General features: G+C 42.2%; 1 protein-coding gene across 2 annotated transcripts in view; it reads right to left on the reverse strand.

The window, feature by feature from the left end:
• Window positions 1-24,817, reverse strand: part of LOC122657403 (WD repeat-containing protein 48-like) — a 64,032-nt gene that overhangs the window by 26,530 nt on the left and 12,685 nt on the right. For both annotated transcript variants that reach the window (XM_043852100.1, XM_043852101.1), the window contains exons 4-7: window positions 19,314-19,379; window positions 19,124-19,213; window positions 18,643-18,951; window positions 17,940-18,037 (exon numbers count right to left, since the gene is read on the reverse strand). In XM_043852100.1, the coding sequence (XP_043708035.1) occupies window positions 17,940-18,037; window positions 18,643-18,951; window positions 19,124-19,213; window positions 19,314-19,379 (563 nt within the window). The remainder of the gene's footprint in view (window positions 1-17,939; window positions 18,038-18,642; window positions 18,952-19,123; window positions 19,214-19,313; window positions 19,380-24,817) is intronic.

Genomic DNA, 24,817 nt, shown 5'->3' on the forward strand with positions numbered 1-24,817 from the left:
AAAAGAAATTACAAAAGTAACCCCTAATTAAGCCTAGTGAACCAAGCAACTGCATCATGGATCGGACATTCAGACCTGGGATTAACAGGGTTTGGACAAAGATCCAATGTCCAAACCCAAACAATTAGCTCTTGCCAAAATTAATACCAAGTCAGCTCAGAATCATAAATTCAAGCGACTTCATTTGGATTCATCCCATTCAAGGAATATAAGATATATTAAATAATAATTTAATTCAAGTTCGGAATTGTAACTAACAGGCTTTGAGTTCAAACCTCGAAAAAGGCACTCTCAGCATTAACTACGGTCAATTAAAGTGGTATTTTTGGCATTAAGTACTAACATTTCTGCAGCATTAATTGCCAAAAAAATGGTTGGAAACAGATGAAGTCTGTGTCCAAAATCAGGCCGGTCGGACAGATAGTAACAGACACCATATCATTGTCCAATGCAAACTTAGATTTGTCGACTCTTTTGCTACCCTCAGTCCACATCAAAACAATTCAAGCTTTGCACAGACAGAACATTAAGGGCATAAACTGAAGTAATCCTTTTGAAGTTACTCAGGCATCGCTTGGATAAGTTTAGGTTTGAATCTGTTTACAAATGAAATAATAGAAAAACTGCTTTTGATTTTGGTTTCTGTTTTAGTAACAAAGCCATATCCAAACGCCATTTTCCACAATTTTAAAATAAAATAAAAAGTCAGAAAAAGGAATCCACATTGAAATTGATTTTTATCAATACTCAAGGTAAAAGATTATAGTCCGACTCTGGTGAGGTGAGAAGAAGGAATCTCTGTTCCATTTTTACATCAATGCTCCATAGCTGCAATGGCAACTGCATGAGATGTTATCCAACCTCCACCTGTCTGAGCTGGTTGTTGCAAAATGGAAGAGAGAACAGAAGGAAAGAAACCAGTCACAGCAATCTAATCTCTGCCCAATTTGGGTGTTTTCACAGGGAGAAGAAAGAGATAGATAGAGGGGAGGGCATGGTCAGAATTTGTGGCCTGATTTGGGTGTTTCACGGTGATATCCTTCTTAGCAGTGGTGAAACCAGGCTGCCAACTTTGTGTTCAACAGGCTAGTGGAGTTTTCTGTGCCACTGTAAGCTTGGAAGGATGGTGTTTCCTAGATTAAAATGTGATGTATGTGAAAGAGAGAGTGTACTTCTCTTACTAATCTAGGGTTCTCCATCACTGTCTCTGATGGGGGTGGCGATGGCGACAAATCTGACGCAGTTAAGGGTGTCCAATTGGGCCTTGGAATACTTTGTTTTGATCCATGGTTGGGTTTCGTGGGCCTTGTGGGCTTGGTATTTTTGTGTTTATTGCAATCAGCCTCTTTTACAAATTCAAAAGTATATGGATAAGATTGTGTGGATCCCATGCACTATTTAGTAGTCAAGTTATTTTTAAGGGGTGCATGAGATTAAGTACATGAATAAGATTGTGTAGGTCCCATGCGCTATTAAGCAGTCAAGTTACTTTAATCTAGAGGAGTCCTTTTAAGTTAAATGTTGAAGTTTAGGAAGGTTAAGAGTCATTGGTGGAATCAATTTAGAAGATTTTATTTCTGTTTTTATAAATAGCAATGTAACCAACCCACCCCTTCCATGAATTATAAAAAAGAGTGTCCAAGTGCACGAGGTTCCCGCTATTGCAGGATCTGGAAGGGGCAAATGTACACAGCCTTATCCATGAATTATGATGGAATGAAATCTGGATTAAGTTTGAAAATTGAGTGGCATTAAAGTTTTAGTGTTTTATTTATTTTATTGCAGGGGTAGTCTTGTCATACCCTGCGGTTGTACTTTGTTTCCTTTATGTTTCTTTTATTTAAGGCCACACATGGGGATAAAGGGCATACTTGTTCATTCACTCCATTGAATATTGTACTGACTTATTATATAACGAGATGGGGGACTGCCGGTGGGACTATTCTCTTCTTTTCTCCACTTGGCAGTTTGTTCTTCCCTTTTCTCCTCTCTTCTCCTTGGTTTCTCTCGGCAGTACCTTGCTGCCCTAGTTTCTTCTTCTTATTGATTGTTTGAGGTCTGAAACTGCAACCACAATTCTGTTTTCCCAATTTTTTCTCTCCCTATCACTCTCTAATTTTCTACTGTTTCCCTTGTAGTTTCTTTCTATTTCTGGTTATATCAATCTGATAAACTGACTAGTTGCTCGCTGATTCTGAAGTTAAATCTTTAAATCTCGTCATATACTCATCTATATTCTGTTAGTATAATTATAGATCAGTTTGGCAGTTTGATTATCTATTCCTGCAAAATCTTCTCCGATCTTGTATATAACTTGAGATACAAGTAAAGTATGCCCACCATCAGTAGATCCATCAATCAATCTGCATTAAACTCTCTCCCCCATCTCTATGTTTTACATCCTAGAAGACAATTTTATCCTCAATTAAAACACACCCACATTAAAATTAAAATTCAGTACAAAATGCAAGAACAAAAAGCAGCCCATTCCTGATTAAAATGACAAACTTTTCTTTGCTTTAAGAAAACAAAAACAACTGTACCATTTTATCTGTTCTTGAAGAAAAAGGGGTAACTATGACAACAAACAACATTGTTTTTGTGTTCAGACGGTCAGACCTGTCTTTCTGTTTTTCAGAAACCTCCAAAAGCAGCCTGTTCCTGATTAAAACGACAAACTTTTCTTTGCTTTAAGAAAAAAAAAACAACTGTACCATTATATCTGTTCTTGAAGGGGTAACTATGGCAACAAACAACATTGTTTTTGCATTCAGACCTGTCTTTTTGTTTTTCAGAAACCCCCAAATAATTTCCAAATGTTGCCTTACTGTTACATGTTGACACATCCAGAGGTGAGATGCTCCTTCCACGTTAAGGTGTTCCTCCAGAAGTTTGTTTCACTTCTTAATTTCAGTGAATAATAGGTATTGCAGACCAATATTATTTACTTGAAAAACTTAATACAAAGGAAGGGGAAAATGTGATCTATCGGATAGCTAAAATAAGAGAAAGGAAGAGCAAAGATTTGGACCATGTTAAACGCATTAAGAGCGAGAATGGTAGAGTACTCATACGGGATGCGGACATTATAGAGAGATGGGGTGAATATTTCTACAATCTACTAAATGGAGCTACCTTGACAGATGGGGTGGATTCGGAAGTGCAGAGGAATAGTCTTGAAGCCAACACACGTCATGGACAACTACAACGAGTTGGTGAGGCCGAAGTTAAAGAGGCCCTACGAAAGATAAAGGTAGGCAAAACACCAGGACCAGATGAGATCCCAATTGAAGTGTGGAAGAGCTTAGGAGGATGTGGGGTATCTTGGCTAACCAAGCTGTTTAACAAGATTTTGAGTACAAAGAAAATGCTAGATGATTGGAGGAGAAGCACTATAGTTCCGACTTATAGGAACAAAGGTGATATCCAGAACTACAATAACTATAGAGGCATTAAACTACTGAGTCATACCATGAAACTCTGGGAGAAAATCAGATAGAGTCGCGCCTACGCACCTGGAAAACGCGCTTACCAGGGGAAGGGTGGCAACCACTATATTAGCTAGAGTATACAGCCTCGCTGAGCGATGTAGGACTAAAGGTTACGCACCTTCGCCACATATCACACCCCCAACGAGCGCTGGCTCTGATACCAAGATAGAGTCGCGCCTACGCACCTGGAAAACGCGCTTACCAGGGGAAGGGTGGCAACCACTATATTAGCTAGAGTATACAGCCTCGCTGAGCGATGTGGGAATCTCCTCCACCTGTCACGCCCTACTGTAAACCAGAGTTACCTCCGGCTCCGCCTTCCCCTCCAATGGATCCCCCGTTAATGTTGTGGCAGACTCAGATCCAGCAGCCCATTCCTTGTTTTATGGCTTCTAGTTCAGAAGGGATCAGCAAGAATTTCCCTCCCACTGCTGACTATGAAGATGCTGATCGTCGCCGCCACAAATGGAAAGTCACTCCCCCCAATGTCCTTGACAACATGGGACAGATGGCTGCCAATTCCACAGTTGAAGCACAACTTAACTGGCAGGCAGAAAATGCTTTGGTCCAGAACCAGTATCTGAACAAGCTTCTTTCCTACCAAGAGCATCATACTCTTGCACTCCGGCAGAACGAATCCGACATCCATTACCTCAAAACACGGATTGAATCTCTCCACCAAGAGCTAATGACTATAGCTATGACGGTGAAAGATTCCTCTTATGCCTCCTTTCTCATCTCTGGCCGAGAAAAGGAAAAGAAACTGTTGGAAGAACAACTCAGGATGGCCCAGACTCAACCATTTCCATCCAGCCCTACTCTCTTCCCTGAATCATTCACAACCCCAATTTACCATGAGTATTCAACTCCACATAGTTTTCCCACTGCTATGTTTAAGGAGGTACAGGACCAACAGAGACATCTAGCTTCTCTCAAAGCCAGATCCTCGAAACCGAAGCGATCCCATACATCTTACCCTGTCTCTTCCCAACCTGTTTTCCAACCTACTCCTATTTCCCTGCAAAAACCCATGGTTCAACCTACTTTCCAACCTTTACCTGACCAACATACAGGACCCCCTAGTTTTGTTCCTTGGATTCCTCCCAGATCAAAACCAGATATCCCTGATTCAGCTTGTCCTGTTATTCCTCTCCCAGAAAATACTAACACCCTCAGTACTTTCCTCACTCAGTTAACCCTGACTCCACCCAAGACCATACCTGTTTTGTCCATAGCCAAAGCTGCCTCTGTTACCTCCTTCTCGGACACAGACTCTTCCACTACCCAGAGTCCTCTACCTGCCTACCAAACCCATCCCCCGGCGCCAGATGCCTCCCAGGCTCCAACGAACCCATTGTCCATAGCGGGGCGGTGAAGTTGATCTCGCACCACAAAGAACACCATCCCGCAGCCGCCCTGCAGCTCCTCATATCCCCTTCGTGCACCGAATCCTAGTCCTTTTGCCAATCAGGACCCCAAGCGAGCCTTTTCACCTTTGATGGTCTCCCTTTTCATAAATGGCCTGAGCGAATTTCGGAGTTTCATGCTGCTTATGCGAAATGTTAGTTCTTTGGAGCCACGACGGCAGTCTCGTTATTACCAAGTTCTTGGCCCGTACCCATGGAACCCTCGGAGAATGGTTCATGGCCCTTGGTGGTTATCGGCAACTCCAGTGGACTCAGATTCCTATTGATGTCTTCATCGCACAATTGTACAATGAGATGATTGGACCCATTGAGAACAACAGACTCAAGGCCCGAGAAGAGTACTTCCAGATGAAGTGTTGCTCTTTCCAGAAGACTGATCTTGCTAAGCACTATACACGGATGTTGGACCGATTTTACATCCTTGGAGGATTGGATGACCCAAATATGAAGCAAGTGTTCCTCAATTCTTTCCCCGAACCTTTGGGAAAAGAGGCCATAAAATCCTTACACCATTTTGGTCTCCAAATTGATCAAGCTCCTATCGGTCGTCTCTATCAAGAGATCCTTAGTGCTCTGCAGAAGTTGTGTGATCAGCAAGTATTCTTCAAGCAATGGGAAAAGACCACTCATAGACTCACTGATGCTTGTGACACATCTTATCTTAAGATCAAATGCAAAGACAGAGACTGTTCTTGCCCATCCAAGAAGAAGTCCCACTTCACCAAGCTCAGTTCTCGTCCAGAAAGGATCCCCAGGAAAAATGGAAATCACAGATTTCATCAGATCAAACGTAAGCATCAGCATAGGTCTCAGCAGCAGCCCTATAAGTTCTTCAAACGAAAGAAATTTCGGCAGAAGACCTCTACCAAATGCTATGCGTGTGGAAAAATCGGCCACTTTGCTCGTAATTGTCTTGACAAAGCTAAGCAAGCCAAATTGATGCATATGCTTGCCCCCTTTTCCATCACTGATGATCCAGATGCAGATGTTGAATCCCTCTACTCTGTAGATGATGACTTCTCCCCGGACTTACTGTTTGTCCTTGAAAATTGGGAAGAAGAAGGAGAAGACTTGGATACCTCTTCCTCACCCGACTCCGAGTCCGATGGATTTGACCCCATCTACCCGATAGCCTCTCCTTTGTCCTCTCCTAACCCTCCTAAGTCACCAGCTTTTGCCATCACCAAGACCCCACTTCCTCAAGCTAGCCTCTCCATATCTCCTACCACATGGGACCGTCCTATCAAAGTTATTGGCTACTTTGATACAGGTTGTTCCACAACCATATTAGCTCCCCATATCCTTCCTCCGGATTGTTGAAAACCTCACAAGCGCTTCTTCTGCGTGATGGTCAAACCTTTTGGCCAACCTCATCTCCAAACACCCTATCCGTTTCCAAATATTTCCCTCTCTTACCTTATGTCATACACCCTAGGATCCTCTCTTCCCTGGCCGTGATGCCCTTATTGGTTTTGACATCCTTTGTCGTTACCCCACCTTCGATGGAGTATACATGGTCTCAGCCACAAGAAGCATTTCATCCCTTGGACAACTGTTCCTAATTTGCTACTAATCACTCCTATTGCAGATATTAAAGCACAATTGTTCCTCCGTTATGGTGCTGAGAATCATGCAGACTTCCTTACCAAGTGTGATCATCCCCTCTGACAGAACCAGAAGTTCTTCATCCATCTCCCTTTCAAAAAGAAAGAGGATGCAAATCCTACCAAAGCCAGCCACTCTGGTATGAAGCCTGAACATCTCACTAGTGCACGACAAGAAGTTGCCCTCCTAGAAGCACAAGGCCTTATAGAGAAGACATCTTCCCCTTGGGCTTGTGAAGCCTTCTATGTGAACAAAAGAGCTGAACAGAAGCGTGGCAAACTCAGGCTTGTGATCAATTATCAGCCCCTCAATTCATTTATGGCTGACGACAAATTCCCACTGCCTACCCGGCCTGCCCTTCTACTTCAACTTTCCAAGGCGAAGATATTCAGCAAGTTTGATCTCAAAGCAGGATTTTGGCAGCTCGGAATTCATCCAGATGACAGGTCCAAAACCAGATTCTGTATTCCCGGTGGACATTTCCAGTGGACAGTTCTCCCCTTTGGTCTCAAGGTGGCTCCTTCCCTGTTCCAACAAGCTATGCTACAGGTCTATGCTCCCATTCAAGAACATGCTTTGATCTATATAGACGACATACTCCTCTTCTCTGCTACAGAGGAAGATCATGCTCTTCTACTTCAGCAGTTCTTAGACATCACCATAGCCTATGGTATAATGCTCTCACCCACAAAGATGGAAGTTGCAGTCGACACTATTGACTTTCTCGGTGTTACTATATCCAAAGGACAATTCCAGCTACAGCCACATATTGGCCGCTCCCTCCTCGAATTCTCAGATGGTCCCTTCACTCGGCAAGAGTTGCAACAGTTCCTCGGCATCATCAATTACATGACCGAGTTCTTACCACACCAGGTCCGATTCACGCATCATCTTCACAGACTCCTCAGAAAGGATGCACCACCCTGGTCCTCTGTTCATACCCAGGCAGTCAAAGATCTGAAAGCCCTGGCCCAGTCATTACCAACTCTACAGATCCCATCTACAGGACTTCGTATTCTACAGTCCGATGCCAGTGATACCCAATGGGGTACGGTTCTACTTGAAGAATCTCCAGACAAGTTACGACGTGTATGCGGATACCGTAGTGGCATGTTCAAACCAGCAGAACAACACTACCACTCCACATTCAAAGAGATTCTTGCAGTCCGTCGTGGAATTGAGAAATTCCAGTTCTTCCTTATTGGCCATACATTCCAGATCGAGATGGATATGACCGCCTTCCCAAAGATGTTACAGTTCAAGCAGAAGTAGCTCCCTGAATCTCAGCTACTACGATGGGCACAGTGGTTCTCACAATGGTCTTTCACAGTTAGTCACATCAAAGGCAAAGATAATGTCCTTACAGATTTTCTTTCTCGGACCAGGAAGAATCTACCATTATCTTCTTCCATCCCTGCCCTTTGCATGCCCCTCACCCCTGGAGCTTCCTCATCTTCTTCAGCTCCACCACAACCTGATCCACCTGACCCACTCCTTGACCTCTTACCGGCTCTTCCAACATCCCTCTTCAGTAATATCTCCCTTCGTACTCTCAGCACCACAACGGAGGAACAATTGTGCTTTAATATCTACAATAGGAGTGATTAGTAGCAAATTAGGAGCAGTTGTCCAAGGGATGAAATGCTTCTTGTGGCTGAGACCATGTATACTCCATCGGAGGTGGGGTAACTGACAAAGGATGTCAAAACCAATAAGGGCATCACGACCGGGAAGAGAGGATCCTAGGACTGTATGACATAAGGTAAGAGGGAAATATTTGGAAACGGATAGGGTGTTTGGAGATGAGGCTGACCGAAAAGGTTTGACCATCGGCTGCAGTGAAGAACTGCTTGTGAGGTTTTCAACAATCCGGAGGAAGGATATGGGGAGCTAATATGGTTGTGGAACAACCTGTATCAAAGTAGCCAATAACTTTGATAGGACGGTCCCATGTGGTAGGAGATATGGAGAGGCTAGCTTGAGGAAGTGGGGTCTTGGTGATGGCAAAAGCTGGTGACTTAGGAGGGTTAGGAGAGGACAAAGGAGAGGCTATCGGGTAGATGGGGTCAAATCCATCGGACTCGGAGTCGGGTGAGGAAGAGGTATCCAAGTCTTCTCCTTCTTCTTCCCAATTTTCAAGGACAAACAGTAAGTCCGGGGAGAAGTCATCATCTACAGAGTAGAGGGATTCAACATCTGCATCTGGATCATCAGTGATGGAAAAGGGGGCAAGCATATGCATCAATTTGGCTTGCTTAGCTTTGTCAAGACAATTACGAGCAAAGTGGCCGATTTTTCCACACGCATAGCATTTGGTAGAGGTCTTCTGCCGAAATTTCTTTCGTTTGAAGAACTTATAGGGCTGCTGCTGAGACCTATGCTGATGCTTACGTTTGATCCGATGAAATCTGTGATTTCCATTTTTCCTGGGGATCCTTTCTGGACAAGAACTGAGCTTGGTGAAGTGGGACTTCTTCTTGGATGGGCAAGAACAGTCTCTGTCTTTGCATTTGATCTTAAGATAAGATGTATCACAAGCATCAGTGAGTCTATGAGTGGTCTTTTCCCATTGCTTGAAGAATACTTGCTGATCACACAACTTCTGCAGAGCACTACGGATCTCTTGATAGAGACGACCGATAGGAGCTTGATCAATTTAGAGACCAAAATGGTGCAAGGATTTTATGGCATCTTTTCCCAAAGGTTCGGGGAAAGAATTGAGGAACACTTGCTTCATATTTGGGTCATCCAATCCTCCAAGGATGTAAAATCGGTCCAACATCCGTGTATAGTGCTTAGCAAGATCAGTCTTCTGGAAAGAGCAACACTTCATCTGGAAGTACTCTTCTCGGGCCTTGAGTCTGTTGTTCTCAATGGGTCCAATCATCTCATTGTACAATTGTGCGATGAAGACATCAATAGGAATCTGAGTCCACTGGAGTTGCCGATAACCACCAAGGGCCATGAACCATTCTCTGAGGGTTCCATAGGTACGGGCCAAGAACTTGGTAATAACAGTACCGTCTGTGGCTCCAGCAACTAACATTTCTGCAGTAAGCCAAGCATGAAACTCCGAAATTCGCTCAGGCCATTTATGAAAAGGGAGACCATCAAAGGTGAAAAGCTGTTTGGGGTCCTGATTGGCAAAAGGACTAGGATTCGGTGCCTGAAGGGGGATATGAGGAGCTGCAGGGGCGGCTCTGGGATGGTACTGCTGTGGTGCAGTATCAACTTCACTCCTGGGAGGCATCTGGCGCCGGGGGATGGGTTTGGTAGGCAGGTAGAGGACTCTGGGTAGTGGAAGAGTCTGTGTCCGAGAAGGAGGTAACAGAGGCAGCTTTGGCTATGGACAAAACAGGTATGGTCTTGGGTGGAGTCAGGGTTAACTGAGTGAGGAAAGTACTGAGGGTGTTAGTATTTTCTGGGAGAGGAATAACAGGACAAGCTGAATCAGGGATATCAGGTTTTGATCTGGGAGGAATCCAAGGAACAAAACTAGGGGGTCCTGTATGTTGGTCAGGTAAAGGTTGGAAAGTAGGTTGAACCATGGGTTTTTGCAGGGAAATAGGAGTAGGTTGGAAAACAGGTTGGGAAGAGACAGGGTAAGATGTATGGGATCGCTTCGGTTTCGGGGATCTGGCTTTGAGAGAAGCTAGATGTCTCTGTTGGTCCTGTAACTCCTTAAACATAGCAGTGGGAAAACTATGTGGAGTTGAATACTCATGGTAAATCGGGGTTGTGAATGATTCAGGGAAGAGAGTAGGGCTGGATGGAAATGGTTGAGTCTGGGCCATCCTGAGTTGTTCTTCCAACAGTTTCTTTTCCTATTCTCGGCCAGAGATGAGAAAGGAGGCATAAGAGGAATCTTTTACCGTCATAGCTATAGTCATTAGCTCTTGGTGGAGAGATTCAATCCGTGTTTTGAGGTAACGGATGTCGGATTCGTTGTGCCGGAGTACAAGAGTATGATGCTCTTGGTAAGAAAGAAGCTTGTTCAGATATTGGTTCTGGACCAAAGCATTTTCTGCCTGCCAGTTAAGCTGTGCTTCAACTGTGGAATTGGCAGCCATCTGTCCAATGTTGTCAAGGACATTGGGGGGAGTGACTTTCCATTTGTGGCGGCGACGATCAGCATCTTCATAGTCAGCAGTGGAAGGGAAATTCTTGCTGATCCCTTCTGAACTAGAAGCCATAAAACAAGGAATGGGCTGCTGGATCTGAGTCTGCCACAACATTAACGGGGGATCCGTTGGAGGGGAAGGCAGAGCCGGAGGTAACTCTGGTTTACAATAGGGCGTGACCGGTGGAGGAGATTGAGCTGGTGGCGGAGAACAGCAACCCAAAAAACAGGGTTTGTGATTGTCATAGTCCACTATAAACTGGTATCTGCCACGATCTTCTCCAAGTGGTCCGACATTTGGACAGCCGGCTTGGTAGCAGAGCCATAGAGAATCTGGCTGGTGCTTTTTCTTCTTTGGCTTTGGAGGTGGAGGAGGTGGAGGATCTTCTTCGAGATCATCGACGTCGTCCATCCAGGCTGGGAATGCCGTAGGAATCATAGTGCACATGTCTGCAGGCTTTAGGTATGTGACAAGTGTGCGGCCATCCTCAAGAGGCTTGTAGACAGGGTTTGTAGCCGTCAGAGGTGGAGTAGCAACTGGGATGTTATGAGTAGACTCGTAAGCCGTGATCCATGACTCAGGAATGAGTTTGAGCAGGGCTGCTCTGTCGATCTGGCGAGGGACATAAGTGATAGTAGGGATTCGGTCCTCTCCAATCTGAACGAACAGGGCTGCATCATTACTGGAGAATCCAGTATTGAGGTTCATGGCATGATTTTGGAGTCTGTAGCAAACCTGGTAGTGAAGAGCGGCCGCTATCGCCGCTCTCTTTCTCGAGGCGCACTGCCAATCAGACGTAAACCGCCAAGCATCGTGCAGTTCGGATCTTGCAGAGAAATGTTGTAATTGGGATACACCGTGTAGAAAACAGTGCCATCGTTCAGAGTGGTCTGAACGTCCGTGATGGTTGCATGCGGGAAATTCCGAAATATGGTGTCCAAAAGATTGAGGCGCATGGCTACTGGGAAACCCTTACGACCGTGGAAGGTAACGGCTATTTTGACGGCACCAAGATGGAGATGGGTGTAACCTAACTGGATCCATTGCCGGATCAGCTCAGAACTGATGTTCACAGGGAAATATTGCTCTTTACCACTAGCAGTGACCTGGTTCTGGGAGAAAGGAGGAGCCTGGACGTACTCCTTTAGACCGTGCGTCTTTTTAGGAGAGATGATTGTCCTGATCTTCCTGGTGACGGAGGTTGAAGACTGGGGGAAAACATCATAAGGGTTTATGATGGGGAAATTGGTTGGGTGAATTTGTTGTTCAGCCGGGGTATAATTAAGTTCATATAAGTAGTCTACCTTAGAGGCATGGGAAGATTTAAGGGTCACTGGAGCAGTAGGAGGTTGTAAACTCATAATACGAGGAAGGATGTCTTCCGTCCTTCAGAGATGCACCGGACCTATTATCTGGCATGAGATGGGAACAGTAAGCATAGTGTATGGCGAACAGTGTCCTTTTCTGACCAGACTGGAGGTAACCCAAGCGTGCCGGGATTTAGAGCGATCTCTGTCTGCAGACCCACACCTTACTCAAGGGACGTTACCAATCTGGTCGGAGAAGACCACTGTAGTCCACACACACCTATTTCTGATGCAGAGGATCCGTCGAAGACGGCAACTACAGAGCATACTTAGGCGGCATAAAAGGAAGTCAGCATAAGCACAGATAAGAGGCCATGGAGCAGAGCTCCGTCGAACAGAAGGCAAAAGGGATTACTCACAAGGCTCTGATACCATATTCAGCTTGTCCTGTTATTCCTCTCCCAGAAAATACTAACACCCTCAGTACTTTCCTCACTCAGTTAACCCTGACTCCACGACAGAAGCTATTTACCTTCTAAGGAGGCTTATGGAAATCTTTAGAGCTTACAAAAGGAATCTCTATATGGTCTTTATCGACCTAGAAAAGGCTTATGATAGAATTCCTAGGGACCTCATTTGCCATGCCCCCAAGGGAAGAGAATGAGTTCAAGTAACTATATGGATATAATTAAGGATATGTATGAGGGAGTGGTAACAAGTGTCAAAACTGTACAGGGACAAAGTAATAAATTCCCAATTACAATTGGGTTACACCAAGGATCAGCTCTAAGCCCCTATTTGTTTGCACTCATCATGGATGATTTAACCAGACATATTCAAGATGAGGTCCCTTGGTGTATGCTTTTCGCTGATGATATTGTTTTGATAGTAACGCGAAGTTGGAGTTATGGAGATCAAACTTGGAATAAAGAGGTTTTAAGTTAAGCAAAACAAGGACAGAATATATGATGTGTAACTTCAGTCAAACCAGGAGAGGTGATGAAGTGGTGAAACTTGAGGAGCGAGAGCTACCACAAAGTGAATGCTTTAGATACCTAGGGTCAACCATTAACAAAGAGGGTGATATAGAGGATGATGTTTCCCACAGAATTAAAGTAGGATGGATGAAGTGGAGAGGAGCATCAGGAGTTTTATGTGACAAACGCATGCCTATTAAGCTTAAGGGAAAACTCTACAAGACAGTAATAAGACCAGCGATGACATATGGAGCAGAATGTTGGGAAGTTAAGAAAAGTAATATAGATAAGATGAGTGTAGCAGAGATGAGGATGTTGAGGAGGATGTGCGGCAAGACCAGGAGAGATATAGTAAGGAATGTTTGTATTAGAACCGAACTGGGAGTTGCACCAATCTAGGACAAGCTTCGTGAGAGCCGCTTGAGGTGGTTTGGTCATGTCCAAAGGAGACCCATGAATGCACCAGTAAGGAAGAGTGACCAGATTCGATTTGAAGGAGCTAAAAGAGGTAAGGGCAGGCCTAAAATGATTATTGGGCAAGTGGTAAGAAAGGATATGCATATGGTAGGGTTCGATCCTAGTATGACCGCGGATAGAGTTGTTTGGAGGACAAGGACCCCTGTAGCCGACCTCTTATAGGGGGATGTTCCTGGGATGCTGCTTTGACAACTGCTTTTTTTTTTATATATAACTTCCTTCTACTACTTTTATTTCTATTACTGTCATGGCCTCCTCTTCGGATCCATGTAGCCGACCCCATTTAGTTGGGATAAGGTTATGGTTGTTGTTGTATTATGTTATGGTTGTTGTTGTATTATTTACTTGTTTTGAAAGATAAATTTTTGGTTCAAGAACAAAAATTTATGGGTGTAACCATGTAAAGTCCAAAGTTTCCATGTTAGCAAGAGTTGATAACTAGATCATGGATTATCATTTTATGAGAAAATTTATCACTTATAGGCTCAAATTTTCACTTTCTCTGTACCATTTTTAATTTGCTTGTGTCTAATTATATTGGGTGAAACAATTAGGTTTTAAAAGTCATCCATTAGTTAAGCAGGATATTGTTCATAATACAAAAGTCTCACAGAAAAGCTTCCAAAGATTGTAATAGAAGTATAGAACATTAAGCAAAATTATGCAATAGAAAATCTATTCCTGCTCTGATAATCTGCCAAAAAATATCTGGGAAGGATAGATGGAAAAGTCAAGTTTGTCAAAAATAATTGACAAAAAGGATAACTTAGAAGTGGACGAAGCTGCAGTCATTACATTGAATGTACAGTTCAGATACTAATGGACAATTTCCATTAGAGATTAACACATTTAAGACACATTAAGACAAATTTAAGGGTCTCAACAAATAGGTGACAAGATGAGGCAAAACAATTGAGATAGCTTGGAAACAGCCCCTATGTGAAGCGGGGGTAAGACTGCATACATTATGACCCTCCCCAAACCCTGCAGTAGTGGGAGCCTTGTGCACTGGTTACATCCCTTTTAAAAAATAGGCGACAAGATGAGTCAAAAACAATTGAGATGGCATGGATGTACAACAAATACTGCATCATTAAGTAATGACTTATAAAATTTGATGACTCGGTGAAGACTGATGTATAGGGCGGAATGTTGGGTAGTTAAGAAGTGTCGTAAAGATAAATTAAGTGTAGCAGAGATGGAAGTGCGGCAAAACTAGGAAGGATAAAGTAAGGAATGACCATATTAAAATGGATTTGGGAGTTGCCCCGTACAAGATAAGCTCCATGAAAGTCGTTTGAGGTGGCATGCCCATGTTCAATGGAGGTCTTGCGATGCACCATTATGGAGGAGTGATTTGATTCAGATTGAAGGATCTAAAAGAGCTAGGGTCAGGCCTAAACTGACCATAAGAGAAGTTGTGAGGAAAGACATGCATAGTTTAGGCCTTGTCTCAAGCATAGTTCTAAAACTCGCGAGATCTCGGATTTCTGGGAGGTCGAGACGAGTCATAATACGAGTTTTAAAAGTGCAATTTCTCAGTCGAGATCTCGGGTAACTCGAGATCGACCCAGATCTCGACCAATTTTATCCTTTAAAAGTGTCATAACTCAACAGAACTCGAGATTTCTCGATTGAGTTCTGTCCAGAAGCTCTTTTTTCCCCCTTTGAAGACCACAAGCTCATTTTACCTCCGAATTTCAACGTACAACCTGCCGGAGAGTTGATTCAGCTACACCCTAGGACAAGGGACTTGGCATATGCTGGTGACAACTCTTATATGATTGTTGTGGAAAACTATGTGCAACAGTACAGCAACACTATGTCATTGGAAGACTATGTGGCACTAGTGGGGACTGAATGCGTGATTCAAGCAAATTTTATGTGATGATAGTTGTAACATTGTTAAACAGTTTGATGTATCACTTTAACATTTTTAATGCTTGTTTAAGTTGTTTTACATTAATTGAATGTTTCGCTTGCTTTCTATTACTAAATTATGTGTAGAGTAGGGTATTTTAGTATGGCGACACTTACCAACCTAGGGTCCGAAGTGAAACTCCTATTTGGACTTTGTTTTTGCAAAATCTGATAGTACCATTGTGTTTAAACGGCCTAAAATAGGTTGAGTACCAAGTTTCAGACCAAAACTAGGTCTAAAACCCACCGAAACCAGGTTTCAAGTTGAAGGAAAAAAAATGCACCAACTCGACCGAGATCTCGGTTTTTCCCAGGGTCGAGTTCCAAGTTTTAGTACCATGGTCTCAAGTATGACATCAGATAGAGCCATAGTTGTCAAGGCGTCGCCTAGGCGTCCAAACGGATTTTGGGGGGTCTAGGCGATTGTCGCTTTAGTGGTATCAAACCAGGTTTGGCCCTTATTTATGCCAAATATCATTAAGTAAATGTTTTACTTAAGATATTATTTGTAAATAAGCAAATACCCCCCTAATTGAATCCAATAAAAATAGTTAAAAATAAAATTCCAAAAGGATAAAAAGTAAATCCCCCCCCCCCAATTCAAGAACAAAAAGTGGATTTTCAGCGGTAGGTGAAATTTTCAACTTTCTAATGCTGGGGTTTTTCTCAAATCTAAAAATTCCATAAATCTTAATATGGTAAACATTGCAAAAAACTAAAAGAGCTGTAAAATATTCATTTGTTTTGATATCTAAAAAATCATTTTCATTCAGAGCGATTTTGATAGCATTCGTGCACACCAAATAAAGTTTGACCGGAAGTCCAGAACATAACTCCTTCAATATAAATCAGATTTAAGCAATCTTGGATTTGTTGAAAGCCGGTTTTGTGCTCTACCTAATACAAAAAAGTCTCATGTAAAAATAAAATCATTTGACCAGTCAAACTTCTTAAAGAACAAAAACATTTCTCTGAATCAAGAGCAGTTTAATTACTTATAGATAAGATCATATTTTCTGAGAACAATATAAACTAAATGTGAGACTAGGTATGCCAAGACAATGACCAATTCCAAAAACAGTATAAACCAAATGTATGTTTCGATTGTTTCAAACTTTCAATAGCTTATGGCTTCAGTTCAGCAGTCTTCTAGTTCTATGTTGATATTTGATACTTGATGTGGCTTAATATTGATTTTTGATGACTTGATGTGCCTTAATGTTGATTTTTGATGACTTGATGTGGCTTAATGTTTATTTCCGATGACTTGATGTTGCTTAATGTTGATTTCTGATGATATATGGTATATGTTATAGCTACTAAATAATGTTAGAAAAGAGGGGAAATAAAAAAAATAACACTTGGACGCCTTATCACCTAGGGGCTTAGGCACCCATCCACCGCCATGGGTCACCTTGCCGTCTTGACAACTATGGATAGAGCTGATTGGAGGGCAAGGATCCATGTGGCCGACCTCATTTAGGTGGTTTATTGCTGAGTTGAAGTGGCTGTTGTTGTGCTCTTTTCTTTTTACTATTATTTTTATTATTGTGTCTTAGCAAGGATCCATGTAGTCAACCCCATTTAGTTAGGATAAGACAGTTGTTGTAGTAGTTAGGGCTGCAACAGGGTCGGGTTGGGCTGGGCTTTATAGAACCCTAGCCCAACCCTAAGTCCCCTTAGCTGGGCCCAGGCCCAACCCGACCCTGACTTAGGGCCTGAAAAATCCAACCCAGACCCGCCCTTAGGGTCGGACCGGGCTGACCCTGATTGGCCCTGATCATGGAGAGAGGAAGGAAATGCATGGACTGGAATGGGCCGGGGAGAAAATTATCAATTTTACGTAAAATAAGACAATAATAAAATGTATTATATCACTTATTATCTTCATATATAATATATTATATAACAAAATATGGCTGACATTTAAAGTTTATACTATATATATTATATCAATATATATTTTATAGTACAACTTAAAACAGGGTCGGGCTGGGCCGGGCCAGGCTTAACCCGAGGCCTCAACCTTGGCCCGACCCGACCCTGACTCAAGGCCAAAAATTCCACCCTCAAGGCCAAATATCTCACCCAAACCCTGTTCGGGATCAGGGCGGGTTCGGGCCGACAGGGCCAAACTTGCACCCCTAGTAGTAGTTGTTGTTGTTGTAGTGAAGACAATAGGAAGGCAATGAGGATGTGAATTGAGGTACTAAGAAAAGACTTGACCATGATGCTTTAAGAGAAAATTCGGACCTAGAAAGAACAGAATAGAGAACAAGATTCCAGAAGGCTTAATAAAGATTAGGGAAGAAAGACTCAGACTCTCAAGCAAGGGTGTAAAATTAATGCTTTAAAAGAAGATATAACCACAGATAAGAATGGAATGGCAGAAAAGGATCAATGAAGCCAACCAGGATAAACAAGACCATGATAGGTTTGCTAGATAGCACATGCACAGAAAAGATTCCATAAGCAATGAAATTTACACATGAAGCACTCGGTACAACGAACCCCTCTTGTTTCATTTGAGGAAACACAATCAATTAGACTTAGGTTTTGCCAAAATGGAAAAAGATACAAATCAATCAAATAGAATGAAATTCCGGTCACCAACCTCCCACTAGGATCCAGAAGCAGAGCCCTTATGTTATCTGTGTGCCCCCTTAGCTTCATAGCCTTTGAACCAGTTCTAGGATCCCAAACACGGACAACCTACAAAGTATAATAGGTTACTGAGGAAAATTGTTAATCTAATAATTATGGCTTCAAATTTCTAAATCATCAACTGATTCGGAGCATGATTTATGGGTGGGACCACCCATACATTTGTATATGTGGGCAAATGGAGTTGTACCACGTGGCAGATCCGGTGGTGCTGAAATGTTGTGGGTAGGTAGATCCCAAGGTCCCTTGCTCACATGTTAAGTTTCAGCGCAAATGTAGTTGGCCACATGCCAAAACAAATCATTAAAAAAAGGGCTCTACAAAGAGGATACATTGGACATAAATTAGGGGGTATGCCCTTACGCGGGTGGATAACTGATTGAATTTAAGGCTGAATTTTAAAATGAGGCCAATCTAAACCATTCCCTATATAGCCAACAGTCAGAATTGATAAATCAGCCATCATGTAGCACAACTAGCTATGCCCACCCATTCTAGAGTATGGGTGCTCCCACCCATAGAACCATTTGCCTTAATTCAGAAGACATCGTAAAGAAAAATAGGTGTAAGCATAGCCAATGGTTAGGATATGGTAATGCAGAAGTAAAACAACACTGGAAAGAAGAAGCTAACTTTTAACTGTCACAGTATACCTTCTCAGTACCACCAGAAACCAGTAAGCTTCCATCATCATTCATTGCCAATGCATAAACAGACTCTTTATGACCCTTAGCAGCAATAGGACCATATCCATGTGGCTGAGTCTGGTGGAGTGAAATACTGCTGTTTGAACCAATAGAACGTAAACTTGTAATAGGCAGCCCAGAATTCGCAGAACCAATTATATCATTTGAACAGTCATCTTCCTTTGCATCAGTGGACATTGAGGCTGGAACAAGTGCAGCTTCAAGGTCCCATATGAAAACCTCTCCACCAAGGCCACCAGAAGCAACAATATTGCTCTAAAATGCATGACACTACAAAAGGATCAGAAAATCATAGAGACCAAGAAAAGAGTAGTATAGACAAGCACATGCAGCACCATCAAATATTCATATAAGCAATATTTCTACAGAAAAAGTTACTTTCATGCAGGAAATTAAGAAGGAAACCTCAGGTTGAGTAAGAAGTTACATTTTTCTGGGCAGAAGCAAGACAAGTAACATAGTCAGAGTGTTGCCGGAGAGTTCTAGTACAAGTCCCATCAGACGAGCAATTCCACGTCTGAAGTATCCGAATAGAACAAATAATGTGAAATAGAACAAATAAGTTAATAATACAGCAATGACTGCAAACCAACAATTATTTACTGAAGCACATGAACCTTAAGGGTGGTGTCCGAAGAGCATGACACAAGGATGTTATCACCTGCAAGGACTGCATCATTGACCTACACAACCAAGAGAATCATATTATAACTAGTTAATGTGTAAGCAGCATCTGAGATATCCAAAGCTCAAGAATCTAAAGGGATAATGTCAAAACAAATAAAAACCATAGCACAGAGCAAATCTCAAGGAAAAATTGAAACCTGATGCACGAAGAGATGTCTATTGACATCATAAATGTAGCACAGAAGTAACGGAGCAACATACTGGATAAACATTGCACTTAGCTACTTCAGACATGAACAAGCACAAGCAAGTACTATGTCTGCAATTCAATCAGCCAATGAAAAATATGAAATGTATGCTAGTCATAGATACTCTTCAAATCATTCCAACAAGCACTCATCCAACTACTTGGGCCACAAACATGCATCACATAGTTCTGTTCTATCAGGGCTATCTTCTGTTTAAGCATCTTGCTCTACTACGTCAGTCAACTTGCTTGCCAACCCAATCAATGCAATATTAGATTTTGAGCATTCAAATTGAAACAAATCGCTCACTGGTGCAGTAACTATTCTTATTTGTATGTGAACTACCATATATGTCAACTTTCTCCATCTCACCTTAGAGGCTGCCTCTAAGTTCCCATACAGCATCTACCTCTGATTGTACAATCCCTAGGCTTACTACTCCTCCCTCACAGCAGCATCCACACCTATACCCATGCCTCCGCACAGACGTACACACAACCCCAATGATGATCACTATTTTAGCCAAAGGCAACAGCTACTGGAAATGAAGATAACATACACCGTTGATATGATGATCAATATTTTAACCAACAGGCCGTGCCATAACAATTTACATTTTGCACAGTACCCAACAATGTAAACAATAAGGCACTACAGCACATCAGAAGGTCCAAAATAAAGCCTGCTGCTCTTCCAGCAAGACAACCCCAGGAGGTTGCACTGCAACAGAGCTGCTTCCTGTGAATGTCGAGAGACCCACATCTTTTCATAGGCAATCCTCACCTCTGTTCCCCCATGAGCCAGGATTAGACTCAGATTGTCAGGTCTGTTCTATGTCCAGACCAAGGTACTTGGTGTAGTTTAATTTGAGCCATTCAGGCCCAACCCAAGCCTGATTCCAACTTCCAAGCACCCATTTGGAGGCCAAACCTAACCTTTTAAGCCTATTATATACTTGGCAAGAACACATGTTTATCCAGGGTTGGCACAATGAAAACCATCAACATGCATGACAGCATGCTTATTCAAGTAGAGAGATGAGATCCTAATCAATAGTTGGTGAAATGAACATGCATATTTAATGGAATTAATTGTTTTCCCATTATGTTGTGCATTAACCACAGGGACAAGACAACTGCCACAGGATGGAACACAGAGATACATGCAAACCAAAGTAATGCAAAATCGACCTCGAACCAGGGAAACCAGCAGGAAATCGATTGCAGAAAGGATCAACACAATAAGGGTGAACAAATTGAAAAACTGGAACTTTTTATTGCTTTTTTTTTCTCTTTACATATGAAAGAAGAACATAGAAAGGGATGAAGAAGAAGAAGAGGGTAGGGGATGGCTTTCTCAGCCTGGGTCTCTCAGCCACAGCTATCCCAGCTGTTGAAACAAGGATATTCTCCCATAAAAGATGGCAACATGGCGTCATGGCCTGAAAATTCTATTCTCCAAAATCTGCTCCTTCCTTACAATAGGGGGCCTATTAATAGCTTAGGCAAGCTTATAATAAAAATAGAAAGTACGGAAATAGAAACTACTAAAAGCTAACTAAAATAGAAGGTAACTAAAATTAGAAACTACTAGGCTTTATAGTTCAGCCACATGCAAGAATAACTAAAATAGAAACTAATAGATTTAGTAACTAAGTACTACTAAGAGAATAGTAACAAAAATAAAATCAGATCTTCAAGTCTTCTAGCAGCCAATCCTCTTTCTAGTCAAAGCTTGGATTGCCATGTGGTCCCTCACCAAGGATCTTCTAATAATATTCTCGCCAAGGCAAAATAAGGGGCTGTGATACTGTTCATATGAACAGTAATGTGAACAGTGTTTTGGCCTCTCTTGTGGTCCATCAACATTTAGTATTACTTTACTGTGAAAAGCATATGGATGGAGCCCATATTTATTTCTCCAACCCCCACCATCCAGAACTGTTGGAAGATAAAAAACCACAATTGAAGAAATATATAAAGAGTTCAAAGCAGATTCTAGAAGATTTGATCCATAAGTTTCAAAACAAAGATCCACACAGTAGTTTGGAAAATATGAGGTGAATGTACTGAAGTTCACGTCCAGATGAGGAATAATGAAACTGCCTCAAGGCTTAATATTAATTCTCATCATTGCCATATATTGTTTGACATTTATAATTTTTCTCAGGGTGCTTATTCAGGTCAAATACCACTTATGCGTTTTCGGAAGATCACATCCCAATATTTGCCTTTGTGACTAACTACAAGTGAAATTGAAATAGGGATAGATTAAGTAAATCGTGTAAAAGCAATTTAAAATCCCACCATAAAGTAATTGAAGAACAAAACTAGGAATTTTCCTCCCCTAAATAGCTCGCATACTGAGGTTTTCCCCTTTTGTCACTGTATTCCTCAGATAAGGTCGCATTCATGTACACTTCCAACCCATAAGAGGGACAGTAGAATCCCGCTTTCTGTGATTTACTCTTCGCGTCCCAGTATAATGTGCTATGATTGCAAGTTCGCAGGCACAGAGTTAAGTATGACATTGATTGCGTACCAAACAAACCTCCACACAAAGAAAACAGCAAGGGAACAGCTCCAACCACACAATATGGGGCTTCCCTAACAGTGACCACTGACCAAGGAGTACGATCTCCAGAGACTATTACCCTTGCAAACAAACTGTTCGCACCAAAGTGGAAAATCAACACCGCCAAGCCCAAAAGCCACCAGCTCAGGAAGGATTCTTGCACATTATCAGTGTCCAAGCATTACCCAATGAAGTCTCAACTGGGTTAATGTAGTTCTAGATTGGTAGGAGACCAACTAGAAGCCAGACAACCAGGATCCAACTTGAATGGTAGTTCGGCTAGGTCAAATTAGGGTTAGGTTTTGTTGGGACCTAGGGTTTGATGGTAGGGTTAGATTAAGTTGATGTAGGGGAATCTATCACTGAAGATCTAGTTAAGTTTTAATGGTGTTAAGGTTGTAAACTTGAATTGGCAGCAGGTTAGGTTTAGGGTTTTGGATTTTTGAAAAGAGAATAATGGTGGGATCTAGGGTTTAAGATGGTCAATTTGGGCTGCAACTTGGATCAAGTTTCCCAATGGGTGGAGGGGAGAATTCGATCCAAAATTGGGGTTGTTTTGATGGCTGGTTTGGTCTGGGCAGAATTTAGATCTTGAGAAAAGTTAAAACATAAAGGGGAAATCTAGGGTTTGGATGTATGGAAGGTTAGAAGAAGGGCAGGGGTTGGGGATGAATTAAACTTACTATAGTTACAGAATTTCCCGGACAGCAGCTTGTTTGAATGAGATTCTTGAATAAAAATCCAATCTTGTACTAGAACTTGAATGTAGAGCTTCAAAAGAACCACCCGGATTCACACCGCGAGGTATCGATTGAATCAAACACCCATCCACCAACGAACCACCCAGGCTTCCCACTGCAAGATGTCAATCGGATCCATAGTTGTCAAAGCATCGCCTAGGCGTCCAGATGCCTTGATCGCCTAGTTGGTGTCGCCCTGCTTTTGGACCCTCTCCAATACCTTGGGTCGCCTAGACGCCGTAACAACTATGACCGGATCAAATACCGATCCCACCAGCCTAGATCAAACACAAGACAAATATCTCCAATGGAGAAGAAAAGCAACAAAAGCTTTTCATTATTATCAAAATTCGTGTTCAATACTTGCCCCTCCCCCCCCCCCCCCCAAACAACCTTATATACTTGCTCCCCCTTACAACCGTATATAAAAGACTCAAAAACAGACTCCTACACTAAAAAGGAAAGGCCTAACCCAATCCTTAACCTATTAAGTAACCTAAATTGACTAGGAAACTGAAATAGACTCAAAGACAGAGTCCTAATCCAGCCCAACTAAACACTTAAAAGAAAAACTACTAAAGTCACTTAAATTGAACCACTAGTTCAAACCAACTTTGGACCAATTCAATTTAAAACATAAAAAACATGAAATAAAACTAAGTATAGGACTAAAACATCTAATCCCGTATGCAACCTGATTACCCATATTTTAGGTCCATAAAAGTGGCCTATTACATAGAAAACCCATGGGTCAAAGGCCCAACATATATATAACCCAACCCTAGACTTATTCCTAAGCAGACAAGCCCTATTTGGTGATGAATCTGCATCATGGGTTTGAAGTTGCATCACTTGAGAATAAAAAGTGCACATTGCAACTAATAGCTTTAGAAATCAAGGATGCCCATGTAGGAAGGGAAATAGAAGGCCTGACACAACTTACTACTGTACTTTTAAGCAAAATGACTTTTACACCCTAGAAAGATCAAATGGAGAGAACAAAAATATTTCGGTCTGTTCAAAGTAATAGAATAAGGGGGAGGGAAATCGTGGCTGGCACTAGGCGCAAGTCACGATTTCCCCCAGGGACTGTTTTGTCCTTTTCTATTCATTTTGTTGGTTAGTTCTTTCTTGATCATTGTATTGGTTAGTTCTATATATCTTGAATGAAGTGGGCATTCTCAACACAAGGTTGTGACTCCCAAAGTTACAACAACCTCTCTTCTCTTCCTTCTTCTCTTCTCCTTCTTCTTCTTTTCTCTTTTTTATTATTTACATGGTATCAGAGCTCGATCCTTGAACACTGAATCGAATTTTGATTTCACTTCTCTCAGTGTATCAACCCTTCTTCTTCTTTGGTTGTTACTGGTTTCACTCAGAGGTCGCGCCTACACTTAGAGGGGATGGTTTCACCCCCTGGTTTGCTGATTTTTTGTTCGAATGCAATGAAGGATTGATTGATCAATTCAAGATGATGATCAATCCATTTTTTGGAGGGATCGATTCAAGACATATGTGCCATTGATCAATCGATTTTCTGTTTTGAAGTTTGGAGATCGATTTTTTGAAGGTGGGACATTGATTTTGGCTTCAATCGATCAGGGTTTTGAATTCCGTCAGGGTTTTTTGGATTGATATTTTTTTTTTGGAAGGTGTTGCTGGTACTCGGTGCTGCTGTTTGTGTTATACCCGCACCCCGGGAATATAATTAAATATTATTTCTTCCTCGTGACATGTAAATACCGTTGCCATGTATGCTGGTGACCTGTTCTCCAAGATGGTCAAATCCAGCTACAAAATCATTGACCACAGTACGGGCTTGCCTGTAGAGGAAAGGTTCCTCAACCGCCAATGGGGAAAGTTCGTTGATGGCGACTTTGTTGACTATCCTCCAAGTACCAGCCCGGGAAGCGAGGAGTTTAGGAGAGAACA

Source organism: Telopea speciosissima, chromosome 4 (assembly GCF_018873765.1).
Source record: "Telopea speciosissima isolate NSW1024214 ecotype Mountain lineage chromosome 4, Tspe_v1, whole genome shotgun sequence".
In the NCBI taxonomy this organism is placed as follows: Eukaryota; Viridiplantae; Streptophyta; class Magnoliopsida; order Proteales; family Proteaceae; genus Telopea; species Telopea speciosissima.